The sequence below is a fragment of the Cuculus canorus genome, chromosome 17 (assembly GCF_017976375.1).
Source record: "Cuculus canorus isolate bCucCan1 chromosome 17, bCucCan1.pri, whole genome shotgun sequence".
NCBI classification, from domain to species: Eukaryota; Metazoa; Chordata; class Aves; order Cuculiformes; family Cuculidae; genus Cuculus; species Cuculus canorus.
Window position 1 is genome coordinate 7,364,846 of NC_071417.1, and position 22,861 is coordinate 7,387,706.

A 22,861-nucleotide genomic window follows, 5' to 3' on the forward strand; every position below is an offset into this window, starting at 1 on the left:
ATAATCATGTTCAAGGAGGTTCTTATCTTATACATGGATAATAATTACTTCCCGGGTCAGTAGAGTATGCCTTGCATCCTTCCAGTATCCCCTAAAACCTCTCCATCATAAAGTTCCTGTTCCACTCTTGGAACAGATAGTTCTATGTAGCTGTTACTATCAGCTCTGCCCTGCTTCCTTGCCAGAATATCCTTCTGCTCCTGTCGGAAGGCTTCTACAGTTCATTTCATTGCTTTAACATCATCCAATTATACCTTCCTCAGGATCAATTTGTTCCTCTCTCGTTTACAGCCCTCATGCTGGCCTATACTGTGCAGTAAATGTGCTTTCTCAATATCTCATTATCTCTTGAACAAAACTGCATACTCAGCATCTATTCTTTATCGTTCTTCTTGCTGATAAGCGGTTATAGTTCCTCCAAGCAAATTAAAGCCTTCACCTTGTGCCAGCGCCCCTGTGATCTTGAACTTTGGAGCAGAAATGCTTGTAAAAACCCCACACATCTACTTCTGATTCAGAAAACTTAACTATTAAAACAGCGTGTAGTTGTTCTGCTGCCAACCACCCCACCCCCTCCATCTCTTCCTGAGTTAGAGACGACCTCTGGAAAGGAGCATCTCCTTCCATTTGTTGTGCTTCAGTAATTTACAACAAACCTTTGAACAGTCAGAATCTCGTGTATTTCTGGACACGTGTTCCTATAAAGGGCTTTTCCTGCACAAGCACCAAGGCTATTACAAACAACCATCCTGCATCTCCTGGACAAAATATGAAATTCCTTGGCATAGATGTTTCTTTCTCCATTCTCTTCACCCTCACTGCTCTTTGGAATGCAGGTGAGTGACTTTCAATCATTTTGTTGTTTTAACTGGTACTGTTTGTACAAGCTAAAGCAAAGGCACCCAAGCTGGCTTTTACCGTTGTGGTGTTGTTTTCAATGCCTTCCTCTGTGATTTCCAGTAGGGCAGCAGATCATTTCTGTAAGTGAGCAGACAATGTGGAGAATGCAGTAAATAACTTTTTAGCTCCCTATATTAAATAAGCATTTCTACCTCCATTGCAGGCAGGTTTTCTGGTACGGAACAAAGACTGATTTTTCTTCTCGCTACCATTCCAGTTCTTACTTGCCACACACCCATGTTATCCCAGCATAAAGGAGGAAGGCCAGCAGAGAGAGAAAAACAGAGATTTTACTACCTTTTCCTTTTCTTGATCTCTCCATCCTACCAAAAGACTCAACCTGTCCCCCACCCCATACACAGAACAACACTCAGCGATATTTTCAGCTCTTTTTGACGGAAGTGACACACCTGGAACTGCAAGCGATTGCTCTTCAACCACAGAGGTGACTGTGAATTCTGTTCTTGTTCACAGAATGTCACTCACCTTTGAGTAGTAGGTTAATTCAGCAGATTTTGGGATGCATTACATTTGTCCTTCCCGGTCCACTAGAGTCAGATCTGCTGTACTCTCCGATTCAGGGAATTCCCGCTGTCCCAGTCATAGAGATATGGATGCTGCTGTTCCTGTTTGTAGGTCCAGCCAGTGCGGAGGCTGAGCTTCCCCTGCAGATACACACTACACGCACCACAGGAACACAGCCAGCCATGCAGGCTAAAGACAGAGCGGTGCTTTTATGGGCATCCAGATAAACACAGGCAGTGCTCCCACAAACCTGCACAGCACCCAGTCCCATTCCTCATCTCCAGCTGATCACCATGGAAAGTCACTACCAAAAATACAAACACATCCCTTCTCTCTAGATTCACAGACCTACCACATTCACAGATACTCTGCGTGCCAGCAGAGGCGTATTAGCGAAACCCAGATCTCAAGTCCCTTAAATGGTCAACAGATGAGACCTTGGGTCTTTCCAAGTGCAAGTCTTCTCTTGTGAGACCTCATCTGGAATACTGTGTCCAGTTCTGGAATCCTCCACATAAGAAGGATATGGAGCTATTGGAATGGGTCCAGAGGAGGTCTACGAAGATGGTCGGAGGGCTGGAGCACCTTCCCTATGAGGACAGGCTGAGAGGGTTGGGGTTGTTCAGCCTGGAGAAGAGAAGGCTCAGGGGAGATCTTATAGCGACCTACAGGAGAGCTGGAGAGGTGGTATTCATAAAGGCTTGTGGAGATAGGACGAGGGGGAATGGGTATAAACTGGAGAGGGGCAGATTTAGACTGAACATTAGGAAGAATTTCTTCACCATGAGAGTGGTGAAACACTGGAACAGGTTGCCAAGAGAAGTTGCGGCTGCCCCATCCCTGGAGTGTTCAAGGCTAGGTTGGATGGGGCCTTGGGCAGCCTGATCTAGTGGTATGTCCTTGCCCATGGCAGGGGGTTTGGAACTAGATGATCTTTAAGGTCCCTTCGAACCCTAACTATGATTCTATGATTCTACTGACTGACTGATTCACCCTGAAGTTCACTTACAATTACAACACGTGCATGTGCATGCTCACACAATAGAGAGAGGTGATACAGAAAATAGCAATGAGATTTAATTAAACGGCTGTGTTGATCACATGCAGGACTGAAAGAGAAGTACTGGCCAGCAGATTGTTTATGTGTGACTGGCTTCTTTTATGTTCCCTTTGCTCCATTTTTGCATGCTTGTTCTCCACCATCCATCTTGACCTCTCCCTTGCTTTGTGCTTGTGTCCTCACAAATACGCAACCCTCCCCTAACTACTTTGTCATGATTGGTCATGTTTTTGGTACATCCATATCCAAATTCAGCATTTCTGTTACTTACCCAGGTCATCTCAGCGTTGCCTGGAATTTTGGACACCATTACCAGAGCAGTGCTGCTCTCACAAGATTCTGCTCCCCAAAAGTTCCTCAGTGCTCCCTGTTGTCTGTGCAGCTCATCCACCTCATTGAAATGCACCGTAACTGTGAAATCTGGCTGTTCCTCACAGTGTTCCTGTAACATCTGTCGGCTTCTCACTGTTTTATTTGCGTTGAGCAATTTTTCATGTCATGTCCAGTAACCGCTGCTGGTGCGTTCAGCCAGACCTCAGCCAGAGCTGAGCCAAGGGCCCGCTCATCTCTCTGTGTACACAGTCATCCTCACAGCTACCAGGGCAAAGTTGGGCTCTCATAGAATGCACAGAAGAAAGAAATTTCAGAAGCTTTTCATAATCTCATATTGGAGCACACTTAGTCACTAACGTTGGCTTTCAATTCATCCAAGAGCACTAGTCTTCCCTTCTCATGGAGGGTTGACAGTGACGAGACCCTGTTCTGGTTTGCTTAGGAACTACTCTCAGAAATAAATACAATCAGAGATACTCACCAGGGGGCTGCTCTGGAGATTTTTATTTCTATCAGATGTAAAAATACCCATGGAGTTGGTGAAATCATGTAGTGGCTGGGGGGTAAATAAGTGTATTTTTCTGTTCACAATGGAGCAACCTTAATACACAGGTGATTACAGCCTTCACCGAAATATATTCCTAATCTGGCATAACCAGCCTACTTCCTTTAATTACAGCAGTGCTTTAGATGATACCCTTCTGTTTCAGAGAAAATCTGGGAGAGTTCAATAACATTCCTGACTCCATTTTTTTTTCTTCCTTTAACAAGGAGCTCAAGACTCTTGCTCACAGCGATGCGGGGAGCTGCTTGATACCTGTTCTTGCCAGGTGACGTGCCAGTCCTTGGGAATTTGCTGTCCTGATTATAAAGAATTCTGTCTTCAAATTTCTCCATACTCAGGATCTCTGATGGGAGGCAAAGACTTTTTGATTGAAAATACAGCTTTTAGTGCCTCTTCTAATCTAACTTGCAGGTGGGTCATGATTTTATATTCCTGTGCCAAATGGGAGTGAGCCTTTCTAATGTTGCTATCTGACAATGGGTAATTGCCGCAAAACAAAGCTTGTCTATGCAGGAGTGAAAACTTACTTTGTAAACCTGTCAAAATCCTGAAACACACAAAGATTCTGCCAACTGTCACCCTCAAGGATACACATTGTCTGTGTTTCTACACAGAATAATTTAATTTTGGTTGAGTTATTGTGGAATACAATCATCACTCTGCTAGTTCTTCCCTTAACTAATCAAACCAGTGACTTCTCTAAAAAAGCTTCCTTTCAGGGCTCTTTGTTTTTAATATTTTTTAGCATTTCCATTTTGTGAAAAAGAACTCCTAATTTCTTAACCTGAATGAGTAAGCAATGAGAAAGAAGTGTAGGTAAGACACCTTATCTTTTTCCTGTAGACAGAGCTGTGGATTTGAAGCCTGTCAGCCCGTATCACACTGTGCTACATACACAAAATACATAGGATACCCTGAATATTACTGACCCCAATGTCCTGACATTCTTTCCACAGTAGGTTCTGAGTGAGATGTTTGAGTGCTTCCAATCTGGATAACAGCACCTGAAAAGGTTTTTAGTTCTTAATTTTTGACCCAGATGTTCATTCTGTAGAACACAACTGTGTACTTTGAATTACCTGCTCAGCTGCATTGTGGTAGCCAACACAAACTGCTGCACAGTCACCACACATCAAGCCTGAAGAGTCATGGGTGGGATTATACTTTAGTGCTCTGGGCAAGAGCCCTAACTGGAAGCAGATGGTTAAATAACGAGCAATGAGTTCTGAGTTAATCTTTGCAACAGAAGTCCTAGAACAGCATGAAATCACTTTTGTTGTATTCACAGGACTTACCAGCAAACCCCTCCACAACACCAGAAATGTGCAGTGCCTGCATATCCTGGTCAACGTTAGCCACCCTGTAATCCCATTAATCCTATAACATCACCTTTGTCTTCCTGCTATCCCTTTGTTATTTGTTGCTAATTTATCATGCCCCTCTCCCCCGTAATTAAATAGCGAATGTAAGGCTTGCAGATTGCTGTGCATTTGTGCAGTGCGCAGCAGAATGCACACTGGTGTAATAAGCACAAAGTACACACGCATTTGTCCAGTTTATATTCACCAGTACAAGCAAAACAGCCAGGGGACCTGGAATGATCGTCAACAACACAAGGTTGCTTAATGAAACACAACTGAGACATTCAGAATTTTCCTTCTCTCAATGGTGAAACTGAAAAGTGTTTTCAACATCAACAGGTTCAAGCAGACAATTGAAACTCATGGATACATTGATGGGGATGGCAAAGGCCACTGCATCTCCCCCTTGCTGTATGAGACTGGTTTCATCCCTTTTGAAGTTTCTGCAGATGGTGGGCTGACGTTTCCATACTCTGGAACTTGGTTATCAGGTTATTTACTTAAATCTACAGTATTTCTTTCTATATTCTTGCTGCCTGGATGCAAGATTATGTAAACCTTTCCCTTTGGGTTGCTTTTCTTATTCCTTACAGGCTCTTGACCTCAGAAAAGTAATTCTCACTGCCCTCATGTTGATTTATATTTTAAGAGAGAAACTTTCACAGCAATTGAGTCTGCTGCTGTATACAAATATATATAGAACTCAGAAAAAGTTCTGCTTAAAAATGAGTTTGACATAAACAGTTCCCTTTTTGGAGCTACTTCTATTGCAAACCAGCTGCATCATGGTGTAATCTAAGGACTACAGACATGAGTAACGACTGAGTTCTCTCAGCTTCAGCTGACACTTTTGTATCATGCATCCTGTTAGAAAACATACGTAGGGGAAATACTGCTAAATCTAAAATAATAGAGTAGCATCTTTCAGAGCCGTGCAAAGCCAAAATGTTGTTGTTTTTCTGTAACGCAGTTCATCACAGCAAAGTTTTGGATGGAGAGAAATGCACCTTGGTAAACACAACAAAATGGCAATACTACGGTACCCCCAACACTGGTGGAAACTTAACCGTCACCTGGATGCAGGAGGCGCTTGCAGCATCCCACGTCAATATCGAAGTTTGGGGATACCAGGAAACAGGTGAAGTGACCCTGTTGCTATGGGCGTGCAAGCAGCAATCACGTGTAAGGTGTGCAGAGCTCTGCACAGCATGCGATCGTGTGCTCTGAGCTCTCCTGAGGAGATCTGCAAGTGTAACCAATTCATGACAGTAATATCAGCTTTTCATTTACATGTGGGTGGAGACATGGTTTCAATCTTATGGTAGCTGTTCTTTTCCAGTGTTTGAAACTATTTTCTTTCTCTGTGACAGGTGAAAGCTACTCGGAAAACTGGTTGGCCGAATGGAAATACCTTTATACTTTGGCAAGAGAAATCCCAAATACTGGGGAATTTTCTTTCATTCCTGTACCTGCTGAAGGAATTTACAGTACATGGGACTTTGGAATGTTGAGGATTAAATCCAGCAGCTATTCAGATGGGCAGAGGCAAGTACATCACAGCATTCATTTATTAGAGCTACCTTATTATTGCTTCCTGCCTTACAGCCGCTGTCTCCTTTGATGTTTAAAACTGGGACTAAGGCCCTGTTTCACATGAAAAAATGAGGACAGAATCAGAAGGGCAAAAGGGAGGGCAACACATGGGTTGAGATAAAGACAGCTTGCTAAGTAAAGAGGAGTGTTGGCATGGAGGAAGTAATGCACAGGCAATTATTCACCACCTCCCACCCGCAGACTGATGCCCAGTCAGTCACCAGTAAGGGCTCCATTGGGAAAACTTTCTCGTGGTTTTGTTGCTGTGCGAGACGGTCTACGGCATGGAATACACCATTGGTCAGTTTGGGTGGGTGTGGTAGCCGTGTTCCCTCCTAACCTCTTGCCAGCCCCTATCCTGTTCCTAAGGGCCAGCATGAGATACAGTGAGGGCCTTGACACTGTGCAGGCACCGTTCGGCAGCAAACATCAGTGTGTTATCATCAGCACCAGTTTGATCACAAGGGACCTTCTAAATTAGGGAAATCTTGATTTTCTGAAACTTTTTGCAGGAAAAAGGGAAACAGTGGCCTTTGGAATGAAATAACAATCAACAAGTTGAGAGATTCTTTGTAATTATAGTTTATGATTAAGACACAGTGTTACTGTCAAAGCAGTGTTTGTTCAGCAGTCAGATCTAATTTTTGGCTCTTGTTTTTTCCCCAGCAACATTCCATCAGTCTGGAGCTCAGAGCATGCATTGGCTTGGCACCTGGGGGAGGACTTCAGAAAAGACCCAAATGCATGGGCAACAGCGAAATGTATGGAATGGGACAGAAAGGAGGACATGCTTCCAAACTTCTTGGAAGAGGTTATAGATTGCCCTTGCACCTTGGCACAGGCGAGAGCCGACACTGGCAGGTTCCATGTAAGTTATTAATCGATGCTTCTGGCTTATTATGGTCCCAAGTAGAAGTTTAGAGAATGCCATACTCCCCCCACACCTCTGTTCCCTCTTTAAAAGTCACTGCAAGGAAATGAAATCATATTTGACTTTGCACAAGTAGTGTGTCAAATGTCAGAGGCAGATACAGCTTATCCAGGGGGTATGAGTAACGATCACCTTTAGGACAGCAGGTGGGAATCGCCTTCAAACAGAGAGTTAAGACAGGAATTCTGGTGATAGACAGAAAATATTCCAGGAAAGCAGTGAGCTCTGGGGAGCTGGGAGCAGGGATGACTTCTTTAAGATCATACAAGGTGCCGGTCTGTGTTTGCAGGCAATATCCTATGCCAGATGAAGGCCATATTTCAGCCTAGTTTATCATAATTTGCTGCAACCCCTTGCACCTTGTACTTTAGAGCTCAAGTCCACAGCCGTAATCCATTACTTCCTGTCTCCTGCTTCCTTCCTTCTTCTCAGCTTCACTGTTAACAAGGAACTGACAAAAGCTAAGGAATCAATTGTGGTTTGGTCTATGCTTTCACTTCCAGATCTGAGGATCAGACAGGGTAACTTCCTCTCCTATTTATGATACCAGGTGGTGGCAGTGTGTTTATGCATATAAAAAAGAAAGTCAGGCAGTTTTGTTACTGTCCTTTTCTGGTTATGAAGCTCCAAATATGATGTGTATTTGAAATTATGCAGTTAAAATTATGTGAATTAAAAAGTTAAATCCACCGCACTGTCCTTGTCTAAGAACCCAGGACAAAAGTTAAGTTTAGTGTGGTGTGATCTGTGTTTGTTAGGCATTTATAGTTGAATTCCCCATGTAGCAGCATTTGTTCTTCAAGGTCTGTTGTAACAGGCTGCAAAATGCCCACATTAGACTATCATGTTGCTCCAATCACTTCAGTATTAAATTCACTGTTTTTCCTATCATTCTATGCTGCTCAACAGACAGTGCAACCAGTTCATTGAGACTTTACACATTCAAAGACAGAGGGAGGGCAGAGGCCGTACAAACAGAAAGGACAATGGAGAAGAATCCTGTTGAGTGTGAGCAATGATCTTTTTCAGACAGATTATGGCTGTGACATTGAAAAGGGGAGTGTGTGTACTTATCACCCTGGTGCCGTGCATTGCGTAAGAGGCATTCAAGCCAGGTAAAGAAAATGTTTTAAATCTGTGGAGGTTTTATGTCTTGTTCCACCTCAGAGGTAGTGTCACAGAGGTCACAGGGACCTCTGAACTATCAGATCTCAGGTTCACAGCAACCGTTGTTTCCCTCTTATTCATGTGTTCCCCTTCATGGTTGACATGACATTAAGGCCTTAGATTTAATAAACAATTACTTGCACTGTGCTAAACCTTAAGATACCTAAACAAGTGCCAGTGGCCAAAAGAGACTTGATTAAGCCTAATTAAGTCTTTTCTGTATTGGTCTGTTTAAGTTCCACAAGTTATTCTTTGCACTTTTTCTATCAGGCTATATGGCCTACAGAACTTCCTTATTGCCTTGGTTAAAACGCTCTCTCTCCCTATCCCTAACTGGATCTGATTTATAAGAACAGAGGCGATGTGGGGGTAAGTCTACCTGGGAGGTATCCTCCCTGGACATCATGTAAAATTTGGCAACCAGAACATTGAGCTATATCCATAAAAAGGCAGTAGGTTGCCTCTAAATACAAACAGAGCTGAATGATGACTTTCTTCTCCCTGCTTTTCCCAACCAGCCCCCAGTACGCGGCAGGACAGCAGTGCTGCTACGACTCCACCGGGACCCAGATCCTCACGCGTGACTCCACCGGAGGCAGCACACCTGATCGAGGCCATGACTGGGGTTCACCACCTTTCCTGAAGCCTCCTCGGATACCTGGCTTTTCCCATTGGCTTTATGACGTGATCAGCTTTTATTACTGCTGCCTGTGGTCTGATAATTGCCACTTCTATATGAAAAGGCGAGCCTCCAGCGACTGCAGGACATATCGCCCGCCTCGAGCTGGTAAGGCCTTCACAATGCCATTATCAGTGTTGGCTTTTAGAGTCTTTCTGTCCGTGTGTATGTCAGTTGACAATGGTGAGGGTACAATGCCTTGCGGGAAATCTCTATGGGAGGTTTTTGTTGCTCCATCAGTGGCAAAATCTGTATGTGGTTTTTAATTGTTCTCCAAGATTTTCTGCTGTGGAGTATCTCATTAACCTCTGGAACCTAAATATCTGAAGTTTAGTAGTCAAGGTGTACCAAAATGCTAAAAGCTTCTTGGAATGTGCCAAAGATGGACGTGGTGCAGAATCAGCTCAAACAAAAAGTCACTTACCTTGGTACTTACAGAACTCACCTGGAACATGAAATGCTGGGCTTACACACTTGATCTGCCTAATGTGGAGAAATTACTTAAACCTGCCACTCAGAGGCAGACCTTCTTTTCCATGGCTTTCTGTTGTGCAGGTGTTTGCTGTATGCATTTTGGTCTGAAAATCCCAAGGGAATGCACTGAGAATACCCTTCTTTCCCTTGATCTAATGAACCTGATTCATGGAAGTTTCCAGGGAAAGACTGAGACAATGATCCAAACAAGTCTGAAGAACAAGTCTTATGAGGAGCTGCTGAGAGAGTTGGGGTTGTTTAGCCTGGAGAAGAGGAGGCTGAGGGGAGACCTTATTGCTCTCTACAACTACCTCAAAGGAGGTTGTGGAGAGAAGGGAACTGGCCTCTTCTCCCAAGTGACAGGGGACAGGACAAGGGGGAATGGCCTCAGGCTCCGCCAGGGAAGGTTCAGGCTGGACATCAGGAAAAAAATTTTCACAGAAAGGGTCATTGGGCACTGGAACAGCTGCCCAGGGAGGTGGTTGAGTCACCTTCCCTGGAGGTGCTTAAGGGACGGGTACATTAGATGATGAGGGTCATGGTTTAGGGAGTGTTAGGAATGGTTGGACTCGATGATCCAGTGGGTCCCTTCCAGCCTAGTGATTCTATGATTCTATATTTAACAATTGAGCAATTAAGGACCTACCAATCACGTGGTTGTCCTTAGTCACTGAGAATCACACCTCAGATAAGATGAAACAACTTCAAAATTTTTTTGCTTAAGGGCCTTTTCAGCCCTTACTGATCTAAAAGGCAAACCCAGGGATATCTGCTGGACTCCAGAGAGAATTTGGGATAAGAATCACTTTTCTCTCTGTTCAGACTGGATGAGACTTCAAAGCCCCATCTCATTTCTCTGACTGTCACTTCCAGCTGCATTTGAAGCTCCCTGGTGAGCTGCTTCTGGAATAGCCCTGTGTTTGTGTCCACATCTCCCCATACCCTGTGTGCAAATCAGGCCTCTAGCCTGACAGTGAGGATCTAGTGGGGGTAAGCATTGCTACCTGTATCAGCCTTTAAAACGCAGCCCTAAATGCTGGCTGAAGAAGATGAGCGTAACTGGAATGACATTTCTCACTGTTCCCACAGTGCTGTTTGGGTTTGTCATGGCTGTTCCTCATGTCACATTTAACATGGATCAGCCTTGCATTTTTTTCCATTGCTTAAATGCCATTCTTTGGATCAACATAATGAGATATTTTTTTTTCTTGTGAACCTAAAAAGAGAAGTAATGGACTGCGAGTTTTTCTTGTTCTTATTTCTTTTTTTGTTTTCAAAAACAGCATCTGCTTTTGGGGATCCTCACTTCCTTACTTTTGATGGTCTGAACTTCACCTTCAAAGGCCTGGGAGAATACACACTGGTAGAGTCTGATCTCACATTCCTCAGAGTGCAAGGGAGGACTCAGCAGGCACACTTTTCCAACGGTAGGTTGGTAAGAGAGGAAGCAATGATGACATATAATAGCTCCTGAGGTTGCTTGATTTGCACTTCCCAGTATTCCTCCTACCTTGTCTAGTCTTCTATCATTTTGAGTGTTTTGGGGGATTGTTTTTCATTTGGAAGGAACGGAGGCTCAGGTGACAGGCCTGTCTGCTGTGGCCATGCAGGAAGGCAGTTCTGACGTGATCGAAGTACGCTACTCGGAGGATTTGAATCTGGAGGTCCTGTTGAACCAGAGCGTCCTCAGCTTCTCTGAGCAAAGCTGGATGGACCTGAAAGGTTAGTTACAATTATCAGCCTTGTGAGCTATTGCATTATGATGGAGCCCGTGTATAGTTAAAAGTATCTCTAGATGCCTGCACTTTGATTCTTTTTTTCAGTGTCTTTTGGAAAACAGGCTGCAGGTCACACAAAAAATTATGTAAGGAGTGAAACAATTGCTTTCCCAGAATGTCCAAATAACATAAATGGCAGCCTTTACCAACACCTGGTGCTTGCCTGAACTCTCTAGGATGTGAGAGGAGTACAAAGGGATGGCATGCAATCCTGGCAGCAACCATGAAGTGTCAATGCCACTTCAATGCTGTGACTTCTATGTCCTCTTTCAGTGGCTTGTAGAGCAGTGCTTTTCCTTCTCAAAATATATTAAAATATAACCAAGATACATACTACAGTATGTATGGTACAGTATGGTGAATTTCACATTCACCAAGCAGGAGATCTCTTGATTGGTCAGTTATTATGCCTCTTTTCTTCTGCCAAAAAGCCTATGAAAATTGAATGTTTTTTTTCCTCCAGGGATGTGATCATTTATATATAGCCTTTATAATAGTTTGACAAATGCTCTGAACACGACTAGAATTTGAACAGTAAGCCTCCTGTCCAGCAGGGGAAGTTTTCTGTGGCTAGCAATTAGTATTCCTTAAATGGCTGGATATATAATGAGCAGAGGAAAGGCTATGTGGACAAGGAGCTGCAGAAGCAGAGAGGTGCAGGAAGGGAAAAAGATGGAGAAGAAGCTGTAGTGGGGGATCTTGACAAGATAATCAAGAAGCAAAGGAAACCTGTGACCACTGAGAACAATGCTTCCAGATCACAGTCTTTCTCTGGTGTGATCATCTCATACCTTCAACTTTCTGCTCTGGGACACAGGCAGAAGGCAGTGCAGCTTATATCAGCTGTAGGCCTTGTTTTGGTACAGTAGTAGCCACCTGAACGCAGCTGTAGGTTTGGAGGTGCGGCCTCCCTTTAAATGCTTCTCAGAAAGTAACCCAGAGTTCAGGGCAGGAAAAGGTTTATGAAAAATGATTACAACTGATGACACAACAGTGTGTTCTCTATGGATGACCAGATATTTTGTCCTCTTCCTTTCTTTGTTGTAGGTCTCTTTCTCCATTCTGCAGTCACGGATCAGAACGTCACGGTGATGTTCTCTTCTGGGGCTGGAGTGGAAATAAGGGGAAGTGAAGGAATTCTGGCTGTGACAGTTCTGCTCCCAGAGAAATTTATGAATCACACGCAGGGTCTCTTTGGGGTAATGAATGGCAACATAGAGGATGAGTATACCTTCAAGAATAAAACCACCCTACCAGTTCATGCAAGTCCCCAGCAGCTGTTTGAGTTTGGAGCTAATTGTAAGTCATTTCTCTGATCTGTTGATACATTTTCTTTACAAATTCAAAACAGGTTGTGATTTACGCATTAGCAAATGAAGTCTGTGCTGAGCAACCTCTACTGGGGGAAGAGAAGCAAGTAAGAGAAGTACTCCCTCATCTACCCAAGTGGGTAACATACATAGCCGAATGGTTGAAGGCAGAACCACAATGGAACATCCTGCACTTTGTTCCATCAGGAGTCAGAGCTCATATTTCACAGTTTACACTCTCAAAATTCCATCTACCATGGCCAGCTGAGCACAGCATCACCAGACTAAAGTGTTACAGAAGTATAGCAATAGCCAGGATCAGCTGTCTTTATCCAGACTATTAGCAAAGTTTCCGTCAAGTACCATGCTGAAAATTGGAAAAATAATTTATTAAATCACAATTTAAATATTGTCCCTTTGAAAAAAGGGCAAGGGGTGTAGTATGTGCAAAACAAATGGCTGCTTCATTTAATGAAAGTGGTTAGGCTGCTGTATCGAGCCTGGGCGTTCCTGGCATCAGGTTAGGAGGTGGGCCAGAAACATGATGCCAAAGAACTTCTGGCTACCAGTTGACCTGTTTATCAAGCTCAGTGTAGCCATACTCCAGGATTCAGATCATATTGAAAGGTCTCACTGTTACTACTTCAGGAAATTTCTGATTGAGCAGAGTGAAAACAAAAAGCGGATACATGGCAGACATAAATCTAGGGACACACAGCATCAGGATTTGTGTTGCTTGTAAGTTTGGTTTGCTAACTCTATCTGAGATACTTCTTTATCACCGTTCTGCCAGCAGTCATCTAAAACCATCTTTATGTGCAATCATACCCGCACAATTATTGGGATCTAGTTTTAAGTGACAGATCAAACACCAGGTTATCCAACACCAACTTTAGTGCTAAGTTAAAATGCTGTATATGGAAAGGAAAATATTGTTGAGCTGGAGGGAAGCTGTAGGGCTTTGTAGGTCTCTTGCAGCTCTAGCTCTGTTTGCATAAATAAGCACTTGGATTAGTAGCAGAAGGTGGTAGAGGTCTGTAGGCAACGTTACATACAAATCTCTCTTTCTTTCTCTATCTCCCAAGGGGCTGTTGAAAATGGAACTTCTCTCTTCACTTACGACACGGAGTTCTTGCTGAACAGTTTCGTTCATGGGAAAAAGCACAACGCTTCCTTTCTGCCCGTGTTCTCTCCTTCTGAAGACCCTGCTGATCCCCTTATGAAAGTGGTGGCCTTGCTCTGTGACTCTGACCCATTCTGCAGATTCGATGTCCTGACAACAAGAAGCATTGAAGTGGGAAGCGTCACAAGACTATCTCATCAGAATCACAAGCGGCTGGTAGAAAGCCTAGAACCAGGTGATACCACATTTCACAAAGCATCCATCACTGCAATTCTTTTCGCAGGGCATCTAAATAGTTAGCACTGTTTGAGGAGGCTTTGCTCAAGTGTTGGTTCATGCACCTATAAACACTCTTATCAGGAGGAATTTTCCTTGTAACGGGAAAGCTCTGCACTGAGAAGATACTCGGGCAAACAGAAAATAAATAAATTTGTTTCCATTTCTTCCACTACTAATCCCCTGTTTAGAACCTGTACCTTAATTTTCTGTGCCTTCACCTGTCTTTCTCAGACTTAAAAATGAATAATTAAAAAATGATAGGAAATTATTGTCTTTCAGTTAGCCTAGAAGTCATTGGTTTTCCATGAGTTGCCACTAAAATGCCATTTGAATCATTTTGATCGTGATTTGTCAGCGCAAATTCAATATCTTTTAACCAGGTATGTCTCTTTTACTAGTAATCTCTTGTGGCTGGCTGGATCATCCAACTAATGGAAAAAAGAATGGAACTAACTACCTGCTGGGCTCAACCATCACTTTCACCTGTGATCAGGGCTATGAACTCATTGGGCCAAAGGAAAGAATTTGCCAAGTGTCAGGGACCTGGTCTGGAGAGCCACCCAGCTGCGTCGTGGAAACAGGTCTGTTTCCTTTTAAATGTAACAAATTGACATTAAAAAATCATTATCACAAACAAGGCGGTCTCAGTAAAGGGTGACGGCCTTTGGCAAAATTAACTTCTCTTACTTGGGGAGACATTGGGCATGAGATCCCTGTGTTTCTAGAAAGACTAATATTGAATCTAAGTAACAGACGGTTTATGGTGATATTTTGGGTTTTTCTAATTTCATGTATCTGCTCTTTCTGAGGGTTTAGGGCTATGTGGTTCCCTTTCTCTAGGTTTGGCTGAGAGGAACTGATAGGCAAGCTTCTTGGGTGAACAACCTAAAGTAAACTTCAAAATTAGAACAACAGGAAAGCGTAGCATTGAGCTGAAAGTGATCCTGTAACACAGAAATACAAAAGCTACACAAAGAATCCTTATTTACAGCATTACTTTAATGTAATTGTATGTAAATGTAGTATTCTTTTAGCACCTTTATGAATGTATCATCTATGCACACATAGAGTCCAATGAAAGGCCACAAGGGTGATGAGGGGACTGGTGGGTCTCTCCTGTGAGGAAAGGCTGTAAGAGCAGGAAGCAGTTCGGCTTGGAGGAGGCTGGGTGTGCGGGGAGGATCTTATCAATGTGTACAGATGCCTGAAGGGGGGAGCACAGAGGACAGAGCCAGGCCCTTCTCAGTGGCGCCCAAGAGCAGGACCAGAGGCCATGGGCACAAACTGAAACACAGGTTCCCTCTGCATGTCAGGAAACACTTTTTTACTATGAGTGTAATTGAACACTGGCGGAGGTTGCCCAGAGAGGCTCTAGACTCTTCTTTCCAGGAGATACTCAAAAGCCATCAGGATATGGTCCTGGGCAACTGACTCTGGGTGGCCTTGCTTGAGCAGGGGAACTGGACAAGGCGACCTCCAAGGGTCCCTTTCCACCTAAACTGTTCCGTGGTTTGAGAGCAGACACAGCCCACATCTTTTGAAGTCTTCCACTCTTTCGTTCTAAAGGATTATTTTATCTCAAACCATGCTGTATTATTCTATAGCAGTAAAATAATTGTGAATGATGTGATAGTGTTTAGTATAGATTACATAGATTTACTACCCCTCTTGTGTCACTACTATAAGATCATCAATTGGCCTGGGACTCTTGGATTCAGTAGCAGTTAGGCTGCCTTTAAGATTCAGACAAAAGTGCCAATATTTTCTAACGGTTCCAAGTTTAGTTTCTTCCTACACCACGTACACTCCAAGCGTCCTCAAGATGGCAATGTTTCAAAGCACCAGGGTGAGGTGAGGCCACACGGCACATGGAAGCGCTTTGAATGCTGAGTTAATTGTCCTGGAAAGTACTCATCAAATAATTCCTATGAACAGATTCTCCATTCTAAACACCTTCCAAAGAAATATGTAAAGTGCACAGCACATCAGCAATGAATTATTGGCCAGCTGACACAGTTCATCCACAGCCCTGCACCAGTCGATTGTTCATTTCCCGTGCAGTTCTGCACGTTTAATGATATCTGAAAGATGAAGCGCGGTGGGCTTGGGCAGCTCACTGTGGACTTTAGTATAACAAGTAATTATGGAGCATTTGCACGTACAAAATGGGGATCGTTGCTTAAATTTAAATAGATGAATGTTTACAGAAGGTTTTCTTGGACCAGCCATTGTTAGTAATCAAGATGCACCCAGTTGTGTTCACAGTAGTGAAGCTTTTTTTTGAAAGAATGAAACTAGAGGTATTTCAAAACATTTCTGCTAATATGATAGGTCAGAGCATATGGAGTACTTTAGTTAACTGTTGAAAATATGAGAGTCAGAAGTTTAGCAGATGAAATCTTTACAAAGAGTTTAGAGTACGATGAAATCTTTACAAAGCAAGGCCAGATCTTACAAAGTCAGTGGCAAAACATTTTGCCAAGCTGAAAGCTAAGAACATTTTTCCATTGCTGCCATCAACCACATACGTACTGGATAAGAGCCAGTCAGTCTCAATAAGCAAACTGGATGCTGACATTTACATTAGAGAAAGGGGGGCAAAAAGCCAGCCCTGAGGGACTGGAGGGAAGGAGTTGGAAGACACGCAGAGATTAACTGCATTCAGAATGACGGAGTCATGCCGCAGCTTTGTGGGTAAGCAAACAAAAACCACAATGTTTTTCAGCACATGGCTTCCTGAAAGATGACAAAGAACAACAAGGTGTGAAAGAAATTTATGGATCTGATTGTAATAAAGACCTTCCTTACTATTTAATATTTGGGGTTGTAGTTCATTGTAATGTGAGCCAAAACCGATTATTTTTACCAGCCTCAGGAAGCAGGAGTATGGAAATGCAGCAGGACGCTGACAACACGGACACCTGGTTGAGACAATATGAAATATAAATTGCATACACAGTTCTTAATTCATTTTTTTTTACTGCTGTGCCCTAATAATGCCATTCATATGGAACCTTGTTCTTCCTTTTGCATCATAAGATATGCTGCTGGGTGTCAGTCTCTGTCCAAGAAGGTTATTTTGTTGACAAGTCCAAAGCTTTCCAGAGAAGATAGGCAAAACAGTCCAAAGTTCTTCTCACTTATGTCCAAACCTCCAGCATTTTTATAGCACAGACAGCTGGTAGTTCCTTTCCACTAAATACATTTCCGTCTCCGGTCTAAGACACAGTTGAAATCCAGGGCCAGTTTTCCTTGCGTTGATTCTGAATTCAGCATAAGTACAGCAAAGCTCTTCACGTTGCCAAAATCTGTTGCTGCTTCAGTCACTTTTCTTCACCAGTTTCCTCTTTGCACAGCAGCTGGCTGCTGTTTCACCGACATCCGTTTTATCAAGCCCCGTGACACAGGGCATTCCTAGTGCTAGGAAAATGCTGACAAAATTAACGGGCAGCACTTCCAGAGTTTGGGGTGCTTGAGCAGGTGACCACTGACCTGGTCACTGTGATTAATGGTCACCGTTTTATTTCCAGCGCAAACTATTAAAACGCACTTTTACAAATGATTTCTTTCACTTTGGTCAGGCACGCAGGACCCAGCTCTCCCTTATTCTCAGCTTCCAGGGGCAGAACTGTACAGTGCTGAGCCCGTTACACTTGGTGCTGTTTCGTGCCATACCAAATTCAAGCTCTGTATTACAACTCACCAAGGTTTTTTAGTTTCTATATGCTTCTGCTTTTCAAAAGCTCAAACAGTTAAAATAAACGCATGGGGACTATGACCACTGGATAGGAAGAGAGATGGAAACAAGAAAACCAAAGGCCAGTTATCTTGCAAAATCCATTTCCGTATTTGAAATTTCAAATGCAAATTATACTGTTGGGTCTGCTGTTCAGTAGTGTAGTGTTGCTGTTCAGTTTTGCTTCCTTGAATTAAAGTTTCCATGGAAATCTTCTGCTAATAATTATTTTGCTATGCTTCTAATTACAATCCCACTGCAAGCCTTGCCAGTACCACAGCAACCTCCCTTTGCAGAATATCACTTAAAGGACAGAAAAGAAACCATCCAGCAAAAGCAAAAAGGACAATCTAGTGAAATCAGAAGTAAAACAAAGCTAAAAAGTATAAAATCTTAGCAATATATATAATATAGTCTGTTTCTGACACATAATAGTTTGGCGTTGCTAAAGACAATCTGGTTTTGTCTGTTTTTCATTTTTTTCTTTTCTTCCCCCATCCTCTTCTCACTTTTAGGTTTCACTGTCCAGGCTCAGGCTCTTGGTAAATACAGTTCATTTTGGAAAGCTGTCAGAAATCTCATTAGATCTTCTGCACTTTTTTTCAGATGAGAATGCCAGAAAACTTTAGGTCTTACAGAATTGTTGTCTGTCTGTTCTTCCCAGGAGACTGGCTGCAGAATCAAGAAATACAACTTCAGATTATAAATTAAATACAAAGATTTAATAATAGAGGCAAATCCCCACTGGGCCAACCTGCTGAGGCCAACGGTGGGTTCTCATCCCTTGGCAGAGAGGGTTCCTGCCTGGAAGGTGTGTGTATAGCACAGAGAACCTCTCGAGCAACAGAAGTTGCTGGATGGAGAACCAATGCCTGTGAAACAGTTTATGTATCCCGCTTCTTTCCCTAAACTTCAGTTTATGCCAAATTAGAAACCAAATTATCTATTCTAGGATCACAGCAGTGTCTGTCGCGTGGCTCTGCCACCACCGTGTGCCAGGCTGGAGTTTGGTCAGTTCCTCCTGCAGGCAGAACAAAGCCAGAGAAGGGAGGGCTGACAGAAATGCAGCCCAGATGCATTAAATCTCTGATGCACCACTGCTCACCCATCTCCAAACAGTCTGTGTGCTCCCTGTATACAAATCTGCTTTGCCCTTAGGACACCCCAGTGCCTCAGAGCCAGGAAACTACACTTCTGTTTGACTCTGAACCTGGCACAAAGGTCACTCGCACTAGGATCTGCAATTGTTCAGCAGCGGTACTCCAGCAGGTATTTTCCTTAAAGACCGCACAGTTCAGGAAGCATTGTTTCTCCCAGACAGATGCTGCATCTCCTAAACTTCTACAATCCTCTTTTGATATCATGAAAAAATTTACCTGTGTAAATCTCTCCGGCTTCTGTTGCTCACCACAGTCACACAGCATCCTGCTAGCGCTGTCCTGCATCAGCAGGGAACGGGCAGAACCGGTAACCTGCAGCTCTTTAGTAGAATAAGAGAACAAGAGGAGATTTGCTATTCAAAATCTGTTTCATACCCAGTTTATTTCCACCTTCCATGTGGCCACATTATGCAGTCACAGAATTAAAATGATGCTTTTAACGTGTCCAAAGTGCCCAATGCAGTTCACCGTGCCCATGTCAGACCGGCCACCTCTGCTCTCTTTTGCATTTACATTAAGCAGCAGAGGCAGCTGTGAAATTTTTATGCCAAAATAGGGGCAATTTTTAAAGCAAGCAAACCATATGAAGAAAAGAATTAAAAAATTGTCAGTTGTTGGGATTGGCAGTTCTACATAAACATTGAACATTCGTGATGTCGACTACAGATGAATTCCTTGAGCTCCTACTCTACCAGTTTGTTTCACAGAGAACAGTAAAATTAACACTGTATCTACAATTTCAAAGCCATCACCTGTGACTGCATTCACACAGATATGAAGAACTGTATCAACATCTTCCTGTTTTGTTGTGGTTGGTCTCTGTTTTTCAGATATCAAACAAGTGATTATTCTCGGCTCCGTGTTTGGAATAGTCGGTCTTGCAGTCCTGGCGCGTCTGGCTTTCTTATGTAGAAAAGAGAGGTAAGACACAACAAACAAACAGCAAAACAAGTAAGGGGTTGTATTTTCAAGCTTTCCCCTGCCAGCTTTCTGTCCTAGAAGTGAAAGATCAGTTTCTCAGCCAATCACACAACTCAATGAGCCGAGGTTGGTGGAGGGCGGTGGAATCACAGTATTTAGAATGAAAACTGCAGGAAATCAGAATACCAAGGCACTCAGTAAATTGGTTTATGCTTTCCTCTCTCAGCTAGTTGAGAGGGTTGTTAGGTAGTTGTAAATGTATCTATTAATATTTTGGTGACATGTCTCTCGTAAAAAAAAGGCCACTGCAAGGTCCAGAATTTACCACTGAATCTGAGTTCCCTGCTCACTCAGACAATTTTCCTTGGTCTTCTCTTTGTACTCAAAACCCAACTTTCTTTCCAGACCCTTCATTATCAGTGTTTTCAAACCAGTGGCATGTGCCCAGTTTCTCCTTTTGCGCCTAAAATTTAGATGTTTGTATCAGAAAAGAGAGCTTGATTGTTGACAGGGAGAACAGCACACTGTCAGTATTCTCTCCCTTCGTCACAAGTTGCTCAAATAGAAGGAGTGTGACATACCCTTCAGTCACTGCTTATGGTAATTGCAATACTTTGAATCTTCAGCAGTCTGTGACAGGGGAGAAACATTGTTCCTTGGGGGAGAGAGGCACTGAAATTACACAGAACTGGTACTTCAAACATTGGTGCAACGTTTCTATTCTACCTAACCCAATATTCTCACCTTTTCTAAGCAATGACCTTGTGGCGACTACTGTAACAGTCACCTCTAGCCCTTTTATTTTTGGGTTGTTTTTAACATTTTCTTTGTCTTTTCTTCCAAAGACGCGAAAGCAAACAGAAACTTCTTTCAGAGATTCCAGTTGTATCTGAACAATGAAATTCCAGAGGAGTTTTTAATGAAATACAGAAAAAGCAGAGCAGCGGATTAGATTGTCCACAGCCACACAGACAGACTTTCCAAACACAAACAATGGGTTTATATAGAATGCTATCATTTGATTTCTGCTTCCGATATAATGAGTACGGGAAATGCTAACCAACTTCCTGGGATTACATCATGGTGGGCTCAGCCCGCTGCCTACACAAGCGACGGAGAATTCTGCTGAAAGCATCACTCTCAAAGTTACGGGCATTGGTGTCCTCTAAGAGTCCCATCTCTGCCAGCAGAGCCAGAGCTCCGACAAAATCAAGAGAGTTCACAATTTCTCTGCACTTTTCTTCTTTTCCCTGCAAGGTGGTGAAATGAAAAGCATCGTGGCCTCTGCCAGCCAAGATCAGAGAAACTGCTCCCTTTGCTGGGGCTATGCGAGGCTGATTTATAGATATGAAAGTGGGACTTCTGGCAAATCAGGTTGAATTTGCAGATGGTGGGGTGTTTTTATTAGCAGGGAGGGAGAGCTATTGAAGATGTTCAAACCTTGTATTCTTACACTTTGATAAGTTTCTGAGCACAGTCTCAAAATGGCATTTTTGTTTCAGTTCTGACCTAATTTTAAAGGCACACAGTTGCGGGAGGAAGCACTCAGGAGCCTTTCCTTCCAGCTTAACTTATAATGAGTTCTTAAAATCCATCTTCATTCGACTCTCCAATTAGAGTCCACCTGCACAACAAAAAATCTGTACCTGCACTGAAATATTTTGCTAAACTGGCAGTTTTCCTGGAATGCCAGCCCCACGCATACTGCTTCTTTTTTAATATCCAGCTGTATGACAGCGCGTTTCCTTATCTTCATTAAAAAGTGATTGCTGAACTACTGACCTTGTGCAGAATCCGTTTAGCAAGAAAAATCACCATTGGCTTTTCTCTTCATCCCAAATAGTTCGTGAAATCAGTTCTGCATTGCACAGCTCTTTTCAGTGGTGAAAGAACCCCTCGCTTCTGCAGGTTGTTTAATCTGGATTTCTGAGGTCATTTATTCATGAACGACAGGTGGTTTCAAAAAGTAAGAACAAAACTGTGTACCAAATGTACAGGAAAACTTAGTGAAACAGGACAGATTGCACGTTCTAAAGGGAACAAGACAAACGGGAAGAGCCACCTCAGACCATGGATCGGGAAGTCTGAAATGATTCATTATTTATTAGCTGCCGTTGCTGGTGCCATTGCTGTTGTTTGTAAACAGAGACCACAAACCCCAAGCAGAAAATTGCAAAACGAGAAGAAAATGCTGAACACAGTAAGCTGAAATACAACCAATGCGGGACAAGAGAAAGAAAATATCCTGTAAAAAGAAGAACTTTGACACAAGCCTGGGACACAAGGATGGGCCCAGGCTGGCTGCCCATCACCACTGGGCTAGGAGTTAATTACAGAAAAGGTGTAACTGCTGCATGCGCCCATATCGGGGGGGGGGGGTGTGTGCAGCTGATCCATGGAGAAAGCAGCCAGCAGAACGAACCATGGGATTTTGCTTGGGAGTGCTGGAAGACCGAGCGGCCTTTTGGAGGTAGATAAGGTTGATTTTGTGAACTTCGTTATCAATAGAGTGTTAACAATTTGTAAGCCTTCTTTGTTCCAGTGTCCTTAAGGAACAGAATGCTAGATAAAATGGAATTGAATTTGGGTGAACGCGTAGCACAGTGGCATCCTGGTCCTTGGAGAGGAGAACTTTGTAGGTCATTAAATCAGAAAGCAATTATATCTCATGTGCTGTTCGACACCACGTACCGCAGGGAAGTGCTGCATGCACACACGAGGACTTGTCAAGGGGCGCCAGCAACGTTTATGTCAGTAGCTCAGGCTGGGAATTTCCAGCGTTTGGATGTGTGTGCCCCCTTTGCATCCCCTTATGACCCAGCGCTTGTGTGCACACGTGTCCCTGCGGATCCCCCTATTCCCCAGCGCTCCAATGGGGTCCTGTGGGGCTGAGGGGCTTCTCTGGGTCTCCTGTGGAGCTTGAGGGATGCTGAGGGGCTGGGGGGCTCCTGGGTGCTGGGGCTACT

The 22,861-nt window shown here is 43.3% G+C and overlaps 1 protein-coding gene across 1 annotated transcript; it reads left to right on the forward strand.

The window, feature by feature from the left end:
- Positions 1-680: 680 nt before the first annotated feature.
- SUSD2 (sushi domain containing 2) lies at positions 681-22,528 on the forward strand. Its single transcript, XM_009571380.2, has 15 exons — positions 681-836; positions 3,590-3,794; positions 5,084-5,235; positions 5,715-5,882; positions 6,115-6,289; positions 7,004-7,205; positions 8,298-8,383; positions 8,954-9,222; positions 10,872-11,015; positions 11,155-11,310; positions 12,414-12,665; positions 13,762-14,034; positions 14,477-14,659; positions 19,805-19,895; positions 20,741-22,528. Exons 1-15 carry the CDS (start codon positions 770-772, stop codon positions 20,793-20,795), a joined length of 2,478 nt encoding a protein of 825 aa, XP_009569675.2. The 5' UTR covers positions 681-769; the 3' UTR covers positions 20,796-22,528.
- Positions 22,529-22,861: the final 333 nt, after the last annotated feature.

What these genes read in the sequence shown, in the direction of transcription:
- SUSD2 (XM_009571380.2), top strand. Translation starts at nt 770, where the DNA reads ATGAAATTCCTTGGCATAGATGTTTCTTTCTCCATTCTCTTCACCCTC. An exon ending in GTAAGAGGCATTCAAGCCAG is followed by an intron (nt 8,384 to 8,953) that starts GTAAAGAAAATG and finishes TTTCCCAACCAG; the next exon opens with CCCCCAGTACGCGGCAGGAC. An exon ending in GTTTGAGTTTGGAGCTAATT is followed by an intron (nt 12,666 to 13,761) that starts GTAAGTCATTTC and finishes CTATCTCCCAAG; the next exon opens with GGGCTGTTGAAAATGGAACT.